Genomic DNA, 21,043 nt, shown 5'->3' on the forward strand with positions numbered 1-21,043 from the left:
GAGACCTGCATCTGATACGTGGGAATAGCGACTGCAACAGAATTAACCAAGTAGAGTCTACCAGCTCGATTGAGTAAATTCCATTTCCAGCTTGCTAGCCTACTCCGAATCTTATCCAGGACACCATTGAAGGCTGGACGAGTCACCCTAGAATGGCTAAGGGTAACTCCAAGATACCTGCCCAAGTCCTGGACAAATCTGATAGAGGATATCCTAGTGAAAACCTCTTTCCTTGTTGCAGAGACATTCTTGGAGTAAAGCGCTTTAGACTTCTCCACATTTATCTTCATCCCAAATGCTTTGCAAAAAGTCTCTAAAACCAACATCACATTTTGCACTTGTCTCTTTGTAGCTTTACAGAATAGAAGCAAGTCATCTGCAAACATTAAGTGGATATTCTTGGTCCCCCTCTAGAAATAGCAACCGGCTCCCACAAGCCCAAATCAACCTGATGACTAATAAACATAGATAAATTCTATCAACATTTTTTTTGCTACAATTAAATATAATTATAATATAATTAACATTTGAGAGCTGAAATGATAATATAATTATTTATCAAAAAAGAAAAAAGTACTATTAAACTAGAAATTGAAGGTGGTATTGTGTAGTAGCAACAATAAGTTTAATCTTATATATTTTTTAATAAATAAAAATTTAAGATTTTTACTATCATTCAATTAAATTTATCCATTTTTAATATTTTTAGAAAATAATTTTAAAAATGTACTCTTCATTCTTTAAGTAAATAGTAATCACCTTTATTTAATTAAAAAATAAAAAGTACAGTATTCTTTTATTTTAGACAATAATAAGAGTATAATATTTAATTGTTTGTTTTAGAACATTTTAATTCATTTTTAAAAATTGTCTTTGAAAATATATCATTTTAAAATTTAATTTATCTAAATAATTTATTCTTATAAAATATTATTATGGTAAAATTTAAAAATTTTATTTTTATTCTAGAAGCAACATTAAGTATGTATAAAAAAACATATTTAACATTATTTTCTAAAAATATTAAAAATTATTTTTATTATTTTTTGAGAGTATTTAAAAAAAGAATTTAACTTTTTATGTTTTACGAAGATAAAAGAAGTTTACAACTATAATCAATCGTACATAGTATTGTAAAAAAAATTGATAAGTTTAATTGAATGATGGTCAAAATCTTAAATTTTTATTTATTAAAAAGTATGTTAGATTAAACTTATTGTTGCTACTATGCAACATCGCATTCGATTCTTAGTTTAATGATATTTTTTTATTAGATAAATAATCATATTATTATTTCAGCTGTCAAATATTTATATTATAACTATCTTTAATCTTGTCCAAAAAATGTTGATACATGTATAACTTTCTTGATATTATTAGTGAATAATACTTTGATAATCAAAATACTCATTCATGATTTTGAATATTTTTTAACACTTAACTTAAAAAATAAATATTTCTTTATATCTAATAAAAAAAGTTTTATTTTTTATTTTTTACAAGAATATTTATTTTATGAAAATTATTGTTTATATTCATGAAATTTGTCTTCAGAAGTACAATTACTTGTGTCTCAGTTAATTTTTTAGTGTACCTCTGTCTAAACAAACATAAAAAAAATAAAAAGAAAAAAGAGGGGTAAACAAGGGGTATCTAAAATGAGCTCAACAATTATGTGCTTATTGAATGAACCACACTTACATAGACCATTAGATTTTATTAAATGAAAATCAAAGTCTAATATAAAAGAAGAGCATTGATAGACTCTAATAAATATAAAATATAATAGTACATAAATAAATGCTTTAAATTATAATACTTTAAATGGCAACAAAATCTTTTATTTTTAAATAATTAAATATAAAATATATAAATACAAAATATATGAGCATTTTTTATTTATTAAAATTAACTATTATGCAAAAAAATTTTATTATATTAAAAAATTATATTAAAATAATATTTTAAATTGTTTTACTATAACAGATTTAATTTTTTCTGATTTCAATGTTATTATACGATTATAATTATTTAATATATAAAAAAATTAATAGATTATATATATATATATATATATAAAAAGAAGATTATCACATATTTTATTACATAAAAGTAGAAATTTTTTATTTTAAAAAATATAAAATAAATAAATACAAAAATATAAGTTTTTTATTCATTAATATTAATTATTATAAAAAAATTTTATAATATTAAAAAATTACATTAAAATAATATTTTAAATTACAACATAAAAATATAAAATAATTAAAGTTTATTTTATATTACTTGATAAATAATTAGATTATTATATTTAAAATTTATTAACTAATTACTTTGTTAATTATCTTATTATATAATATAATTTTTTATTAAAATATTTGTAAAAGTATAATTTATTTAAAAAATTATATATAATATATGAAAATATTAGTTTTTTTATTTAGGTATGTATTTAAAATTATATTATTTACTCTATTTTTTAAAAAAAATTAAAAAAATGAAAAAATTAATATTTTTATTTATTATATATAATATTTTAAATAAATTATATTTTTAAAATATTTTTATGAAAATTTATATTATATAATAATATCTTTAATAAAAGTAGTTAGTTAATAAATTTTGAATATAATAATTTAATTATTTGTCAAGTAATATAAAATAAAATTTTAATTATTTTATATTTTTATGTTACAGTTTAAAATATTATTTTAATATAATTTTTTAATATTATAAAAAATTTTTGCATAATAATTAATTTTAATAAATAAAAAAACTCATATATTTTGTATTTATATATTTTATATTTAATTATTTAAGAATAAAAGATTCTGTTGTCATTTAAAGTGTTGTGTATTAAAGTATCGCTATTTAAAGCATTTATTTATGTACTATGATATTTTGTATTTATTAAAGGCGAGCAGACTTTGTTTGCTCAATTCGACAGTGACTGCGATTCCTACTTATTGCATGCAAGTATCTCTCTTCCCTAAAAGAGTAACTAATAAGATAGAATCCATGATGCAGAACTTTCTATGGAAGGGTCAAGCTAATGGTAGAGGCCTAAATCTAGTTAACTGAAAGGTGTTGGTCACCCCTAAGAAGTTTGAGAGTCTGAAAATTAGAGATCCTTTTTGTGCTAATATTGCTCTTTTTAAAAAGATAGTTTGGCAACTTTTTCACCATCTTGACAAGCTATGGGTTCAACTGTTGACGGAGAAATATCATTCCTCTAAGGATGATTGCTTCAGTCGGTCTCGAGACAGGAGATCTTATGTTTGGAAGAGTATATGTCAAGTTTGGAATATCTTAAAGGAAGGTTTTATTTGGTGCATTGGGATTTGAAACAGAACTTATGGTTTTTTCAACGGAGAAGAGAGGGGCGATTGTGTCATGAGATGAATTATATTCACATTTTTTATTCGGATCTCCGGATCTTGGACCTTTGGTCATCTGGACAGTGGAACCTTGAGAATATCTATTCTTCTCTGAATTAGTCTCTGCAGAGTAACATTAACTCCTACAACCCGGATGTTCAAGTTGGTTCAAAGGTCGGTTGGTGTTGGACTGGTGCGACTTCAAAGGTTTATGACGCTCGTAGTGGTTATTTGTGTCTCAGTAAAAAGATGTTTAGTTGGGAGGATAGGAGGAATTGGCTTTGGCTTTGGCTTTGGCGTCAACATGTTCTGAAAAAGCACAAATTCTTAGCCTGGATGTCTTCGAGAGGCTCTTCCTACTGCTGTATTTCAATTTAGGAGGAGCATTTCACACACGAATAACTGTCCACGATGTTTTTTAGGTCAGGAATCGGTTTTACATTGCATTCGGAATTGTCCAAAAACTCAGCTAGTTTGGCAAGGTTTGGGGATCTCCAGTCAAACACTGGATTTGATGAGTTGGTTTTTATAAAATAGCAAACAGTGCCCTTTTAAATTCTTTTCTAGTCTTTGGTGGATTTGGCGTTCAAGGAATAACGAGATCTTTCATCCCCACGAGTCTTGGACCACGAACAAGGTGATTGGTATGGATTTGTCCTTGAAAAAAGAGCTCCGGAATATTTTTGAATTGCAACGAGTGTATCCCCTACACCATTAATGGCTCTTGGATTCCCCCCCTTGGTGGATACTTTTAAGATTAATTGTGATGCTAACTATCCTGGCAATGGTGCCCGAGTTGATTTTACATGTGTTAGCAGAGATTGGAAGGAAAGGTGGCAACGAGGCTGTCTGAGAACAATTGAGAGTCATAGTATTATACAAGGAGAGTTGTTTGCTATTTGGAGAGGTTTACTTTTAGCTTGGGACTCAGGACAAAGAGATATTATATGTGAAGCAGACTGTGTGGAGACTTTTACTATTGTCAATAATTTACATGATTGCTTTGATTTTATTGATCATTTGGTGTTGAAAATCCGATATATCATATCTTGGAAATGACGTGCTGATCTCCGGTTGATCTTGAGATATGCAAACATAGTAGTAAACACCATAGTACGGAGTTGAGAGTAGTATTTAGCGGAACTGTCTCTTTTAAGCAATTTCTTGTTTGTTTTTTTTTTTTTTTTGTTATTGTTTATTTTCTTTTCAATCATAAAAAATTATAAATATATAAAAGAGTACACTTATTTTCTTTTAAAATTTTAAATTAATATAATTATAACAAGAAAATATATAAAAGAGTACACTTATTTTACAATTTTGTGATATATATATTGAATATAATAAAAATGCAACATTTATTTTTTGAGTTCTAAAAATATAATTAAATAGCTTATTATTTAAAAAATTGTCATCGTATTTGGACTTTTTAGTAATTTTATACCCAAAAAATTATTTTTTACTAAAACAAAAATGGAACAACGTTACATAACTTTTTTTTTTAATAGGAATAAATGTGTAATTTAATGGTGTTTAGAAGAATACAAGTGAGATTATGTCACCTTTTGTTATAGAATTGTGTTACATGTATATCAAAATCAGTCACCAATATAAAATATATGTTAGAATATAAATATATATTGAAAATAAATTAAACCACATATATATTTATATACAGATACATTAATGACTGATTTTAGTGAGTTGATGTATGAATAATATTTTTGTTGTTATATTATATTTTTTTGGAAATGAGATTATGTCACTCTTATGTCATCATGCATAATTAAAACAAATATTTCACTATCGTTGCTTTGTTATTTTTCTCATATTCAATTTGATATCTCGCACACAATGATAAATGCAATAATAAATTCAAGGAAAAGTTTAGGGCCAGCAACTTTTTCAAATTCTGGCCAGCATGTAACCAGTAAAGAAAAGTGAGCTTTAGATGAAATCTCACACCAATTTCATACCATTAAAATCATCATTGATAGCTATTTGATAGTTACAAATCACAAAAATTACTGAACCCTACCACTCCTCTAAATTCAATTCTTACAATTGAAATCTATCCATTAAAATGATAAAAAGATGAATTTGTTTCTTTCTAAGTTTTGTTTGTTAACATAATATTTTTTTGATAAAATTATCTAACAGTATTTCTAAAATTTATATTTATCAAAAACTAGAAAAAAAATTTGTATTTAAATCATGCATCATCTGTTTAAATAACATACTAGTGACTCAAATTCACAAATAAAAGTAACAAAGTCTGAATTTCAATTACAGAATATGTGCAACTCGAGATAAGTCTCAAAATAGTCCCTGAAGTTGCACTCGAGTCTCAAAGTAATCCCTAAAGTTAATAATTTCCCAAATTCGTCCATAAAATTGCACTCCAAAACTCATAATAGTCCTTGAAGGATTTTCCGTTCGTCGGAATCTTAAAATGACGTCGTTTTAAGAAGTAAAAAAAAAAGAAAACAAAAAAAAAAATTGAAAACGACGTAGTTTTATGTTTATTAAAAAAAGGGTTAAGTACGGAAATCGTCCCTAAGGTCTGGGCTGAAAATCAAAATCGTCTCCGGCCTTTTTTTGTTATTAAAATCATCCTCAACGTTACAAAACGTTATAAAATCGTCCTTTTCCAATTCAATTTTATTTTTTTACCATATTACCCTTCATTATTAATAAAAATAATTTAAAATAATATTAAAAAAATTAAAACAAACCCCCCCCAAACTCCCACCCCTCAACCCTCCGCCTTTCGCCCTCCCCCCTCCCCCCTCAGCCCTCCCCCCTCCCTCACTCCCTGCCGCCTCCCCCCTCAGCCCACTCCCTCCCCCCCCTCGCCCTCCCCCCTCCCTCACTCCCCCCTTCGCCCTCCCTCACTCCCGCACCCCCACCCCTCAACCCTCCCCCTCCGCCCTCCCTCACTCCCTCCCCCCTCACCCCCACCCCTCAACCCTCCCCCCTCAGCCCTCCCCCCTCCCTCACTCCCCCCTTCGCCCTCCCTCCCTCCTTCACTCCCTCCCGCCTCCCCCCTCAGCCCACTCCCTCACCCCCCCAACCCCTCCCCCTTCCTGTAACATCCCTCACCCCACTCCCGTAACCCCCTCCCTCAGCAACAACAATAATCAAAACTCAGCAACAATTCAACAAACTCAGCAACAACAATAATCAAAATTCAGCAATAAGCAATAATCAAAACTCAGCAACAATTCACAAAAAATTCAGAAATTCTACAACAAAAATCTAATTTACAGAAGAAGAAGAAGAAGAAGAAGAAGAAGTGGCGGCGGTGTAGCAGTGCAGGGCAGGCGGTGCAGCAGTGGCAGCGGCAGCGAAGATCGGTGGCGTATGTGAAGACCGGTGGCGGCGGCGAGGAGAGAAGATGGCGGAGGCGGAGGCGGCGAGGAACAACGACGAAGGCGCGGCGGTGACTGGCGCGATGGCGGCAACGAAGGCGCGGCGGTGACTGACGCGATGGCGACGACTGGCGCGATGGCGGCGATCCCCTCCCCCTTTCCCCTTCCCACTCCTCCTCCCCCACACCCCTTCCCCCACCCCACCCCGCGTCCTTTCCCCTTCCCCCCGCCCCCACCCCGTGTCCTTTCTCCTTTCCCCCCTTCACCGGCGCCGTCCCCCCTCCCCCTTCCCCTTCCCCTCTTCCTTTTTCCCCACCCCCCTCTCTTTCTCGTCCCCCCTTTCCCCCTTCCCCCGATTCTCTTTCTCCCTCAGCCTTTCTTTTCTTTTTATTTTATTTTATTTTATAATTTTTGAATAAAGGGTAATTTGGTAATAAAAAAAATAAAATTGGTAAAAAGGACGATTTTATAACGTTTTATAACGTTGAGGATGATTTTAATAACAAAAAAAGGTTGGGGATGAATTTGATTTTCGCCCCTTACCTTAAGGACGATTTCAGTACTTAACCCTTAAAAAAAAAAGAAAGAAAAAAATAAAAACACGTTAACACCCCCCCTTCTTCCCCTCCCTTTTCCTTCCCCAACTCTTCCCCTTCTCCAACCTACCCTTTCCCCTTCCCCTTCTCTCACTCACAAGCAAGCTTTCCTCAACTCTCTTTGTCGCCAGCCTCCATTTCGGTGTCGCGCCGATCGCCCCTCCCTAACCTACCCTTTCCCCTTCCTCTTCTCTCACGCTCCCAATCTGCTTCTCCGCACCACCACGAGATCCAACTGCTCTCCGACCTCGCCGTCCATATTTCACAATTTCCCACTATTTTCAAGCGCTCTGTCAACCACCCCCAACCCTCCGTCGCCACCATCATCGCTCTCGAGCTCGCTGCACTCGTCGGTGACTCCAAAACCCACCAACAGCTCCACAACGAGGCAGGCGCTCCAGACCACAAACAGAATGTCTCTCACGGTCAGCTCCAGGCGCTCTCCATTGTCCTGACTGACAGCCCCTCCCTACTTGTCGCCGTCTGCTCTCTGTTCTCCTCTTTGTCTCCCTCTGCATTTTTCTTCTCTTCTCTGCGGCAAATGTGAGTTTTTTTTAGTTATTTAATCATTATTGTTTAATATTTTGGATGATTATTGCTGCTGGTGATTGTGTTTTAATGTAATTGCCAAAGTTGATTTTTTGTTTTTTGATTATGTAATTATTGCTGTTTTTTTGTGATTGTTGCTATTTAGGTTGATTGATGCTTGTTATTTAGGTTAATTGATCTTTTCTAATTGTTGTTGATTTTTTTGTGATTTTTTGTAATTGTTAGTTTTCTTAACTCTGTGATTTTTGTTGGTTCCGATGATGTTGTTCTTGTTGCTACTATGAAATTGAAGAAGAAGAACAGTGAAGAAGAGAATTGGTGAACGACGTCGTTTTAGTCCAGCTCAGTTTTTCGGTAGCAAGGATGGACGGAAATTATTTCAAGGACTACTATGAGTCCCAGAGTGCAATTTCAGGGACGAATTTGAGGAATTATTAACTTTAGGGATTACTTCGAAACTCGAGTGCAACTTTGGGGACTACTTTGAGGCTTATCTCGTGCAACTCACAATATAAAAAATACGTGTTTCAAATTGTATACAAATGCACCTGATAAAGGTACTTGATATTAGGGGTGTACATAGCTCGGTCCGATTCGAAAACTCGGTCTGGCCCCAAATATTTTAGAGGCTTATTTGGTGTGATTTCACCGGGTTTAGGGTCAGGTAAGGATCTCAAAAATAGACCTAATCATTATTTTGAGTCGGGTTCGGGTCATATCTCGGGTCATCCGAACTCGACCGGGTCATCATACACAATTAATATTTTGTGTTATTAGTGATGGATGATGGCTATTCTTATATGGAATTTAAGTATTGTAAACCTTAATATTTTGTGTTATTAGTCATTATAAGACTATAAGTTAATGTTTTATGTTTAAAATGAATAAGACTTTAGACTAATGTATAATATTGTGTTATTTGTATTGATTTAAATATTTAGTATTATTAGACAATGTTGGTATTGACGTGGTTATGCTTTAATTTCAAAGAAGGGTTGGTTCTTATTATATTTTTGTAAGTGGATTTTATCATGTCAAATAATGGTTGAAGTCTTAATAATTTGGATATTTTCACATGTTAGCTTACAAGAAGGTAATGTTAACTGCCCGATTTTCATCCGATTTCTATCTAGTATAAACATGGCCCGAAAGTGTATAGATTTCATCGGATTTAGGGCCAGATTCGGATCTAACAAATAGGCCCGGTAATCGCATCAAACCCAGTTTCACCCGACCCATGAACACCCCTACCTGATATTGATACAAGTAAAAAGTACTTTAAATTTTGAACTATGTATACTGCAGTACGTGACACAACACATTGTAGACAAAGATATTTGATATGTGTCACAACAGACTATACATAGAAATACTTTCATTCGATACAACTAAATACACTTTTACAGGATTATTTTTCGTGAGATGGTAAATGTATTTCTAGAATACAGCGAAATTTATTATTTTGAATTGCTATGCAGTATGCGCAAAAACATCTGATATTCACACATATATTTTTATAGGCCCGTGCCATTTTTCATAGAAGAATTTGCCGTAAAAGCATCTCATATTAATACATAGTCATTTTTTTTATGAAATTTTAGAAATATTTGTAAAGTATAGCCCTAAAATATAGATATTTTGAACTATGCAATATACACAAAGACATAATATACACAAAGACATCTGATACTGATACAGACACATAGTTTTACATGTAGATTGGATTTATTATTAATTGGTACTTTTTTTTTTTAAAAAATTTCTTAATAAAACAATGATAGAAACAAATTTTAAAAAATTAATTTAAAATATTTTAAATTCAAACAAAAAAAAGAAAATACATATATATTTTTTAATGTACTCATTTTTTTACACTAAAATATTATTTTTTCTATAATCAAATCATTGTACTCCTATTTCTTTTTTATGATAAATTAAAATTATTTTACTTATATTTTTGTTTATCCTAAATCAAGAGAAACAAATCCTATATCAAGATAAAAAATAGTAAATATTCGACAATTTTATATAATAAGCATAAAATTAGGTTTAAATTTTTTTTATTATTCACAAGTAATTTATTAAAATTAGTTTTTAAAAAATAATTTTATCAGGAGTGTAATATTTAAAAATGATTTTAAATAATTATAAATATTGTTAATAAAATAATTTTTAAAATTAAAATAACTATAATAAATATAAATATAAATATAAAATTAATTTTTATCAATTGAAAATGTAAAAGATATACTATGTTTATTAGATATACTAAAAAGTACCGTGAATTTTGAACTATGTACACCGAAGTATGTGACACAACAAATTATACACAGAGATATTTGATATTTGACTCAATAGACTATACACAAACATATTAGACGTTGACACATACATTTTTACAGGTCATTTTTCATGAGATTGTAAAGATATTTTTAAAATATAGCAGAATTCAGTATTTTGGACTGCTACGTATTATGCACAAAAATATTTGATATTTACACGTACGCTTTTATAGGCACATATCATTTTTCATGAAATTCTAAAAGTATTCTTAAAGCAAGATAGAATTTGGTGTAAAAACATCTCATATTAATACATATATACAAAAGCATAATATACACAAAGACATCTGATACTACTGATAGATATAGTTTTACATGCAGATTGGATTTATTATTAATTGGTAATTTTTAAAATTTTTTTCTTAATAAAACAACGATAGAAATAAATTTTAAAAAATTAATTTAAAATATTTTAAATTTAGACAAAAAAATAAAAAAATACACATATTTTTTAATGTACTCATTTTTTACGCCAAAATATTTTTTTTTCTATAATAAAATCATGAGTACTCCTATTTTTTTTATGATAAATTAAAGTTATTTTACTTTTTTTTTTTTGTTATTTCTAAATCAATCCGAAACAAATCTTGTATCAAGATAAAAAATAGTAAGAATAAATGACCATTTGTACTCATGAAAGATGAAAACGTTGACATATGTATCCATACTAAATTGAAACTAAACTTGTATCCATGCAAAATGCCTTCTGTGTGACAAAAGTACCCTACTTGGCACTCCAACCCTCCAAAGACAGGGTACTTTTGTCACACGGAAGACATCTTGCATGGATACAAGTTTAGTTTTCATTTAGTGTGAGTACATATGTCAATATTTTTATTTTTTATGGATACAAATAGTCATTTATTCAAAATAATAAATATTCAACAATTTTTATATAATAACTTAATAAGCATACCTGTTTAATTTGATGATGTGGTAATGTCATGTCTTAAGCTTCGGAACAATCCGATATCATCCTACAGAGAAATATGATAGTAAAATAAGTTCCAAATAAAGAAAAAAAAAAATGGAATGCCACAACATAAGAACTAAAAATAATGATTTGAAAGTCGTATTGAAAGGAAATTGACTGTTTCTCAAAAATTGTAGTTTGAATCAATTGATATTTACTTTTATACTTTTTCCACAAATATATTTTTCAAATTAGTCTAACCAACACTATCTTAACTTTTCAGATACAAGAGGGCCAACTTGAGAAACAGGAAAGAAATATAAATATCTCAGAAGTAAAACTTAAAAAAAAAAAAAAAAAAGATGAACTGACCTTTGTCTCATTATAACAATGACAACAGTAAAAAATTTCGTTGCAACAGGGGACCTTATACGGCATCTTCTTCGGTAATATTGACATCTGCAGAGAAACTTAAAGTTTCAACCAAAGAACTGAAACAAAAATATGCAAACTAAGTGAACATGAGATTTTACCCATGTTCTATATCCTCTCTCTCGCAGGTCATTGATCTTTTCATGTTGTTTTGATTGACAGATTGTACCCTTCTCCTTCAGATTATACCCTTCTCCTTCAGATTGTACTCTATATTTCATGTTACTGCATTCAAATAGCTGCGAAGATTCAGAGTATATTATTGTTACCTCTTCCATCATAACATATATGCAAACCACTGTATAAAAAGACTCAAAATACATTATTGGACTATGCATACTGACGATGGATGTAACGCAACAATTCGACTGTGCAGAAATAGAGATTGGGATATGTCACACTCACAGATACTTGCTTCTTCTGATACTGACCCGTGCTCTTATAGGACACGTCATTCTTTGTGAAATAAGAAAGGTATTTCTGACACACAGTAGGTATTTTAAATTATGCAATATACACAAAAATATTTTATATTGATACATAATTTTACATGCCAAGTACTATTTTTCATAAAATTTTAGAGGTATTTCTAAAGCATAACAGAATTTGATATTTTGGATTATGCAAGATGTCCCTGATATTTTGGATTATGCAATATGTCTAGGGACATCTGGTATTTTGGATTATACAATATGCATAGGGACATCTGATATTGACACATAGTTTTACATACCCATTTTTTAAAAATTATTTTTTTTCTTAATAAATATTAAAATAAACAATTTAAAATATTTCAAATTCAGACAAAAAAAACAAAAGAAAATGCACGCATTTCTTTTTTAATGTATTAATCTTCTTTTTACAACAAAATACTCTCTTTTCTATAATCAAATCATACATACTCATATATTTTTATGATAAATTAATATCACTTTATTTATATTTTTTGTTTATCCTAAATCAACCGGATCAAATCTTATATCAGAATAAAAAAATATTAAATACGAGATAATTTTTATAAGACATAAAATTAGGTTTGAAAATTTTTTTATTATTCATAAGTAATTTATTAAAATTTTTGAAAAATAATTTTTAAGAGTGTAATACCTTTATTTTTTAAATTAACTGAAAATGGTTTTAAATAATCATAAACGTTGTTAGTAAAACAAGTTTTAAAATTTAAAATAATTATAATATAAATAGATAGATAAAGAATTTTGATTTTGAATGAAATTTAGTATTAATAATTTAATTAAGAATAAATTTGAATATTTATAATATGAGATTATATTAAATTTTTTAATTTACAAATTAACTTTAAAAATTCTCTTTAAATGCTAGTTATCTTTAAGTTAACTTCACTGTAAGATCCATAAACACTATCATTTTAAAAGTTTGACGCTATAATGATAACAAATATGAAGTTAGTCCATAAATCAGTGAATATTTTAACACAAAACGAAACAAAACTTCGAACGTTCTACAACCAACACGGCAGAAGACACAACCAAAAGAACAAAATATGGCACAGAATTTCATATGAAATATATTCGTGAAACACGTCGTGTGTATATATATATATATATATATATAAATAATCCAAACTAGACAGACATTCAGATCTACTAAACGGATATAAGATAAGATAGTTCCTAGTAACATTCCACAACCATAAAGCTAATTATAGAAGTTCACATTATTTCACATATCACACCTAAAAACACAGTTAAAAGGGTAATTGCAATTGGTAAAACACGACAAAGTGGGCATTGTTACATTTCATTTCATTCATTGAGAAAATGTATTACTTTTCCCTCTTATGCTTTGTGAAGGAAGTAGTGGCAACCCAATGTTTTAATTGTTCAACACGACAAAGTTGAACATGTGCCGACCCAACTAGGCTTTAACGCCATGTTCATTACATGTTCAAGTTGTTGTTCCAATTAAACATGGGGTTGCCACTACTTCCTTCACAAAGGATAAGAGGGAAAAGTAATACATTTTCTCAATGAATGAAATGAAATGTAACAATGCCCATTTTTCTCTTCAGCCTCAAGTTTGTCTTGTGTTGTAGGATTTGCAATTCAAGCACTTTTGAGCAATAAGATGGTACTTTACGTTACTAGTTCTACCACAATCATTGCAAAGGATCCAAACCTGTTTGAAAGAAGAAAAATAAAAGGACAGAAAAAACCATGATTAGTTGTCCCTCATAATCAGAAGGAAAATACACACAAAATCTTAACTACTAAATTCACATACTCATGGAACTATAACGAAATTCTAAGTATTTATAAAATTTTGCCAGCTATTAAATCTTTAGTGAGTATTTTTGTTAGTTTACTTTTTCAAAAACTAATAATAAAAATACATGAAATAGGGGTGTCACAATTGCTCCTCACAATCTTTCCCATTAGATTGCAATGATCAGTTGAGCACAATTACCATACCCATTGACTTTAGAGAAGCATCAGAGAACATAAAATTGGAGAAATTGTGTTAGTTTACTTTAGAGGATCATCGCAAAACATCAAATTTCTCCAATTCCCTCATTAGAGGCATAGAAAATACAGAGAAAACTAACCATTTTATTTTGATATAGTTCAGGCATTGGTGTAGCAGCAATCTCCAAGTCAAACTTCTCCCAAACCTTTGACATATCAAAAACTGACTTTGAGCAAAGAGGGCATGCATACCTGAGATGTTTAAAACAATAAATAAACGCAAGTATCAGAACCAATGTTTTTCGATAATAAGACTTAAGAGAGCAGATACTAATAAACGAGTTCCAACTTTCAATACAATACTCACTGTAAATGCTGTCTCATTTCATTCAGACAGTTGATATGGATTGTATGTCCACATGGCAAGACAGCGATTTCATGCATCGATTCGAACAAATACTGCAAAACCATCACATTTTGTTGGTAAACATGTGTTAGCACCCAGCGGGGGAATAAATGTATATTGATCGACTTCCGGGAAGAAAATATCAAATTTTAATAGTCGGATTAATAGTCAAAATAGTTCCTGAGAAGTGTGCGTCAAAATTTAGTGATTGAAAGATCAAATGTTTCCTTGGTTCATGAAAGATATAATTGTGAATATGATTGAGCCTTCCATCAATTAGATGATGACATGCGGCATAATCATATTTCAACAAAAATCTAATTAGCAAAGGACTAATTCGAGACGTTTAATCTTTTGAGGACCAAATTGACAAGCATGTGGACCATTTTGACTATTAACCCTTTTAATAGACCAATAGGAGCACATTACAAAATTAACAAAGATAAAATTTAACCTCAAAACAAACAGGACAATCATGATGCATTGCCTTCTCCACACAAGCGTGACTATTTTTTAGCAGAGTTGAGTGGCAACAACCTTGGAAGAAAAGAAGTGTTGTTAGAATGATAGTTGGTAAAGAAGCTTACGGGTCAAGAATTAAGACTAGTGTTGCTACTTTAAAGCAAAGCATGAAAATGTAAACAATTGACTTACCACACTTGTCGCAGTGGAAGTAATTTTCAGATCCTCCAGTTCTGTATTGAAACATTTCAGAATCATTCAATAACTAACGAAGAAAAGTACCCTAAACCAAATGCAACAACACTAGAAGTGCATACAATGCTTTTTGAAGAACATGCACAAGGAAAATGTTCTACTAATTCATACCTGCAAATTCCACAGCCGCCGCAATGGTATTGTTTCTTAGATACCTGCAGCAGATAAAATAAATAATATTATCATCTCGTACATTCTATGTGTCGATTTTTCGAAAGAGTCATTAACTTGGATGTTTAAGGGATTGTCAGCTCCGGAACGAAATACTCACATCGTCATCAAAAAGCTTGCATATCCCGCAAAAGTACTTGCCCATACAAACTCCACAATTAATGCAGTTTTGCTGAACCTGGAATCAGCAGGAGTCAACACAAGAATAAACTTAGTTCATGGCAGGATTCCAACTTACAAAAGGCAAGAACTTTTAATAGATGATTGTCTGTGAATATATGAATAATTGAATAGTTTCAAACACCTCAAAAAGAATACTAACAACTCTGCACAAAACATGAAGTGATTAGCTTCAGGATTCCTTTTAACTATGCAGCTTTTTCTTTCTTCTATGGCTATGAACACTTGTGCTTACTCGCATGCAGGAACGGATCAAAAGGGGGGCAAGTATAGGCCTTGGCCTCCCAACTTTTTTTAACAAAGTTAATTTTTATATAAAGTTATTATATATTATATAATTTTATTTGAAAAATAGAGTAAGTAATTATCTTACATAATTAAATTATTAAACTCAAAAATAAGTAACAATCCTTAAATTGAGAAAAATATTATTGTCAATCACTTTTTGATTAAATAAATTTCTAAATCTTTAAATATTTAAACTTTTTTTTTTAAATATTTTTTCTCTTAATTTTCACACCTATTATCATATAAAAATACTTTAATATTTATAATAACTAAAAAATTTTTAATAAATTATAAGAACTAAGATAACTTTTTTATATAACAAGTCCTTATTAGTATTTCTTTAATAAAATAAATATTATCATTATATAATATTTTAATTTTTGACCCCTCCTCTACCAAATTCCTGGTTCCGTCCATGCTCGCATGCATAAAGCCATAAAGGTATTCGTATTTCTCTTACTAGAAAAAAATAAAGCTTTATCACAATCTATGCTAATAGCATGATCTTCCCTTATAATTAACAAGACTTACCTCTTGTTCAATCCCACAAAGTGAACATATCACCTGGAAAACAATCCAAAAATATTCAATCGAATTGTATTAACATGTGAAATAACAGAAGGGAGAAGGAGCACAAAATTTTTGTGATACTCAAATTATCGGTGTTCAAATAAATAAGCATACATGTTTAACTTGATGACGGGGAATGTCATGTCTAAGCTTCGGAACAATCCTGATATCATACTGCGGAGAAACATAGATGGTAAAATAAGTTCCAATTAAAGAGAAAAAAAATGGATTGCCACAACATAAGAATTAAAAATAATGATTTGAAAGTCCTAAGTATTGCAATCTGCTACTAAAAGGAAATTGACTGTTTCTCAAAAGTTGTAGTTTGAATCAATTGATATTCACTTCTACACTTTCTCCACAAATATACTTCTCAAATTAGTCTAACGAACACCACCTAAATTTTTCAGATACAAGCGGGCCAACTTGAGGAACAAGAAAGAAATATAAATGTCTCAGAACTAAAACTTGAAAGAAAGGAAGATGAACTGACCTTTGCCTCATTATGACAGTGGCGACAGTGGAAAATCTCGTTGCAGCAGGGGGCCCTAATACGGCATCTTTTCCGGTAATGTTGACATCTGCAGGAAAATTTAAAGTTTCAACAAAAAAGAACAGAGACAAAAATATGCAAACTAAGTGAACATGAGATTTTACCCGTGTTCCATATATCCTCTTTCTCGCAAGTCATTGATCTTTTCATGTTCTTTTGATTGACTCAATTCTTCTCCATGCATGCACTCTGCATTTGATGACAGGTTGTATACTTCTCCCTCGGATGAGTACATTATTGTCGCCAACATATGCAAACCACTGTACAAGAAGGCTCAGAGTACTAAAAATATGCATACTGATGATGGATGTGACACAACAACCGACTGGGCAGAGATAGGGATAGCTGGGAATCTGGGATGTGACACATTCACAAATACCTGCATCTGACAATGACACGTGCTCTTAGAGGACACACGTCATTTTTTATAAAATTGCAAAGTATTTCTGAAGTACAGTAAATATTTTGAATTAGGCAATATGCACAAAAATATCTGATATTGATACATAATTTTACATGCCAAGTGTTATTTCTTATGAAATTCTAGAGGTATTTATGAAGCACAAAAGAATTTGGTATTTTGGATTATGCACAAAGGCATCTAATATTGACACATAATTTTACATGTCCATTTGATTTATTATTAACTAATCATTTTTAAAAATTATTTTTTTCCTAATAAATATTAAAAAAAAAAACAATTTACAATATTTCAAATTCAGACAAAAAAAAACAAAAGAAAATACACACGTTTCTTTTTTAACGTATCCATCTTCTTTTTACAACAAAATACTCTTTTTCTATAATCAAATCATTCGTACTCATATTTTTTTTACGATAAATTAAAATCACTTTACTTATATTTTTTTGTTTATCCTAAATTAACCAAATCAAATCTTATATCAAAATAAAAAATATTAAATACGAGATAATTTTTATAAGATAAATATAAAATTAGGTTTGAAAAATTTTTTATGATTCATAAGTAATTTATTGAAATTGGTTTTTGAAAAATAATTTTCTAAAGAGAGTAATACCTTTATTTTTTAAATTAACTGAAAATGGTTTTTGAAAAATAATTTTCTAAAGAGAGTAATACCTTTACTCACGTAATTTGAATTTTTTAATTTCAGTTTTGTACTTAGATATACTTAGTGTTTAATTTGTACAAAAAAAAATCACTGGTTTGTTTTACTGTTGTTTAAAAAAAAAGAAAAAAAAAAAAAAAGAAAATCTGCATCATCATCAGCATCGTTCACAGTCCATAGGCGAACCCAAACTAATCAAACAGCAAAACCACCCAAACCTTAAAAAGTTTCGGATCCACGCACCCAATTTGAAATCCATAACTTCAGCCAAACACAACCTTATACATCATACACCAATTGACATCCGGCCATCACTAATCCAGAAACAAAATACCTGAAACTGTTCACCACTACCTTATACCAAACAGCCATCAACCATCACTCAAACACCAACAGATCCTCAACCTTCATCAAAAAACAGAAGCAGATTTGGAAAAAAAAAAATATTACAGTTTTTTTTGTAGTAAATAAATCAATTTTTGATAAAAAAAAATTAAGAAAAAAATGTGTTGACAAAAAAAAAACCTTTATCTTCACTGAGACAGAACTTCCATCAGCGGCATCGTCTGTCTTTCTGCTCCGATCTGTCTTTACCGAACGCTTTTTCTGCATGCAGCAGCACCACGGCCCTATTCTCACTTCTCTGCGCCGCTCCTCTGACTTTTTGCTCTTAGCACCACTCACCGCTGCCATTCTTCTTCTTCTTAGCCGCTTCAACGACCATCACCATCATCTCTTTCTCTTTCTGAAAAAAAAAAATAAATAGTAAATAAAAAATTTACTGAGTTTAAAAAAAAAAACAAAATAAAATTTACTCTGTGACCAGAAGCTTGCATGCACAGCCGGCGTTGTCTCTGGTTTCTTGTTCTTCATCTCTGCTGTTCGCCTGAAACAGAGCAGAAAATCTGCCTTCTTCTTCGTCACCTCTTCTTTCTTCTCACCGTCGTCCTCTGGGTCGTCACTGTCACCATCACCGTCGAGCTCTTCCTTACTCCTCGCCCGGCGAAGTCTTTTCTTAATCGCCGGTGACATCTCTCTTCTTCTTACCCAACCCCTCTGTTTTTCCTCCCTCTGATTTCTAACTTTTCTCTTACTCCTCTGATCCTTTCTCTCTCTCTCCCTCTCCGTTTATTTTCTTTTAGTTTTTATGACGTGTGAGTTGTGAATTGTGATTGTGTACTATTACTATACATGACCTTTACCTATTATTCCGTTCTTCCAAAATATGTAGTAACTAAAAAGGAAAAGGACAAGTTACTTAAATAAAAGAGTCACCTTTGCAAATAAGTTCTAAAGTTTTTTCTAATATTTTATTTAAGTTTTTAATGTTGGTTTAATGTTATTGTGATGTTATAGATCTGTTAATATAATTAAAGATAGATAAAAATGAGACGATTTTGAAACGTTAGGAATGTAAATAGGATGAAAATGTTGAGGACAAAAATAACATAAAAAAAATTATTTTATTTTTTAATAATATCAATTTTTTATCGCAGGTAGTTATTCAATTATTTTAAATTACATTTAATCACATTACTTTCATTTTAAATAAATTTATTTTTTTTATAATTTTACTTTTCAAATTTTTTATTCTTAAACATTAAAAAATTTCGATACATTAGAGATAAAATTTACAATTTATACTTTATTGTATATGTATATTTTTTTTTTTCAAATTTATTTATTAGTCATTTTACAAACATTTCAAGATGAATAAAAATCTTTAGGAGTAAAATTATAAAAAAAAAATTATTTAGAATAAAAGTAATGTGATTAAGTTTAATTTACTTAGATATGGTTAAAAGATAATTGAATAACTATGTATCCTAAAAAATTGATATTACCGAAGGATAAAATTAAAATTTATTTTTATGTATCATTTTTGTCTCCGACGTTTTCGTCCTATTTAAGTCCCTAACATTTCAAAATCATATCAATTTTGTCACAAATCTACGGCAGGACAACATTAAGCCAATTTTGAAATTTTAGGGACTTAAATAGGACGATTTAAACGTTAGGGACAATTTTGGGACTTACCCCAAACGTTGTGGACAAAAATAATACTTTACTCTAAATAAAATAATTGGAAACCAAATTTATAGATTACAATTTTCTGAAACTTCATACTTATTTACAACTTTTTTATAATTATATAAACCAAGGTTCTGAAAATCGAACTAGTTATCGAACCGCTCTAGCTAATAGTTTACTGGTTCATAGGTTCAACCAGTTCGACCGTGGTTGAAACGAAAAAATCGTTTTATAATAAAATAATAAATAAAATATAAATAAACATATTAAAACATAATTATAGTCTAATATAAACTTTAAAATATCATCCAAATTAAAAAATACTACATAAATCAGAATGTTATGATCTCATTCAAATACAAACTCAAAAGTCAAATAACAAAAACAACCAACCAAACATAAAATGCCGACATCCAACTAATCCAAGTCTGTCATCAATCATCGAAATCCGCCATAACTTGCTGCAGATTTGCTTCGTTGATATCATCACCTTCATTTCCACTATTACTCCGTCAATTGCATCCTCAATCTCATCACTACCCTTGTCATTAAAACTTACTTTCTTTTTACTAGTTTTACTTTTCTGAATATCTTTCAATAAAATTTTCATTTGTTTTTCTACGTTATAAGGGATCTTAGAACACTTAATATTTTCCCCTATCTTTGCCAACTGTTTTTTTATTCTATTAATTTACAAAATAAGCATTGGTAATGTAATTTTTCGTTTATATTTTGTAAAGCAACATATCTCCAAACAGGATCAGTTTTTCCCTGAACATTAGAAGTTTGTGATTGACTATCATTAGATCCAGAAGGAAGAGAAGGTTCATTCGAAGCCGAATTGTTCTCAGCATTATTATTCCTAGGTAATTCTTGGTTGCTACTATCATCCATACCTAAAAATTAACAGCAATCCAATAACAATACAATCCAACAACTAATCAACTAATCAATGCCTCAAAAGCAAGATTTAGCACCTAACAACTAATCAATTATCAAAGGTTTTAACAATAAA

The 21,043-nt window shown here is 30.2% G+C and overlaps 1 protein-coding gene across 4 annotated transcripts; it reads right to left on the bottom strand.

Annotated features, from left to right (window-relative positions):
• Positions 1–13,491: 13,491 nt before the first annotated feature.
• LOC107612174 (putative E3 ubiquitin-protein ligase RZFP34) lies at positions 13,492–19,151 on the bottom strand. 4 transcript variants are annotated; one of them, XM_088496616.1, is made up of 14 exons: positions 18,813–19,151; positions 18,523–18,742; positions 18,332–18,402; positions 17,014–17,288; positions 16,850–16,937; positions 16,471–16,530; positions 16,318–16,350; positions 15,419–15,496; positions 15,259–15,302; positions 15,085–15,125; positions 14,885–14,967; positions 14,392–14,483; positions 14,165–14,276; positions 13,492–13,737 (listed from the first exon to the last, which is right to left on the bottom strand). In XM_088496616.1, exons 4-14 carry the CDS (start codon positions 17,157–17,159, stop codon positions 13,633–13,635), a joined length of 882 nt encoding a protein of 293 aa, XP_088352742.1. In that variant the 5' UTR covers positions 17,160–17,288; positions 18,332–18,402; positions 18,523–18,742; positions 18,813–19,151; the 3' UTR covers positions 13,492–13,632. The 4 variants fall into 4 exon arrangements, with proteins under 4 accessions (XP_088352742.1, XP_088352744.1, XP_088352743.1 ...); XM_088496618.1 differs by having other exon boundaries at positions 17,014–17,294; positions 18,241–18,402; positions 18,821–19,097; XM_088496617.1 differs by lacking the exon at positions 18,332–18,402 and having other exon boundaries at positions 17,014–17,294.
• Between the last annotated feature and the right edge of the window lie 1,892 nt (positions 19,152–21,043).

This window comes from Arachis ipaensis, chromosome B8, assembly GCF_059453495.1.
Source record: "Arachis ipaensis isolate K30076 ecotype BB chromosome B8, ASM5945349v1, whole genome shotgun sequence".
Taxonomy (NCBI): Eukaryota; Viridiplantae; Streptophyta; class Magnoliopsida; order Fabales; family Fabaceae; genus Arachis; species Arachis ipaensis.

Coding starts and splice junctions, on each gene's coding strand:
- LOC107612174 (XM_088496617.1), bottom strand. CDS start 17,159: ATGTTGGCGACAATAATGTACTCATCCGAGGGAGAAGTATACAACCTG. Junction 14,484..14,884: donor ATTGTCCTGTTTGTTTTGAG/GTTAAATTTTAT, acceptor ATGGTTTTGCAG/TATTTGTTCGAATCGATGCA. Junction 14,277..14,391: donor GAAATGAGACAGCATTTACA/GTGAGTATTGTA, acceptor TAAACATCTCAG/GTATGCATGCCCTCTTTGCT.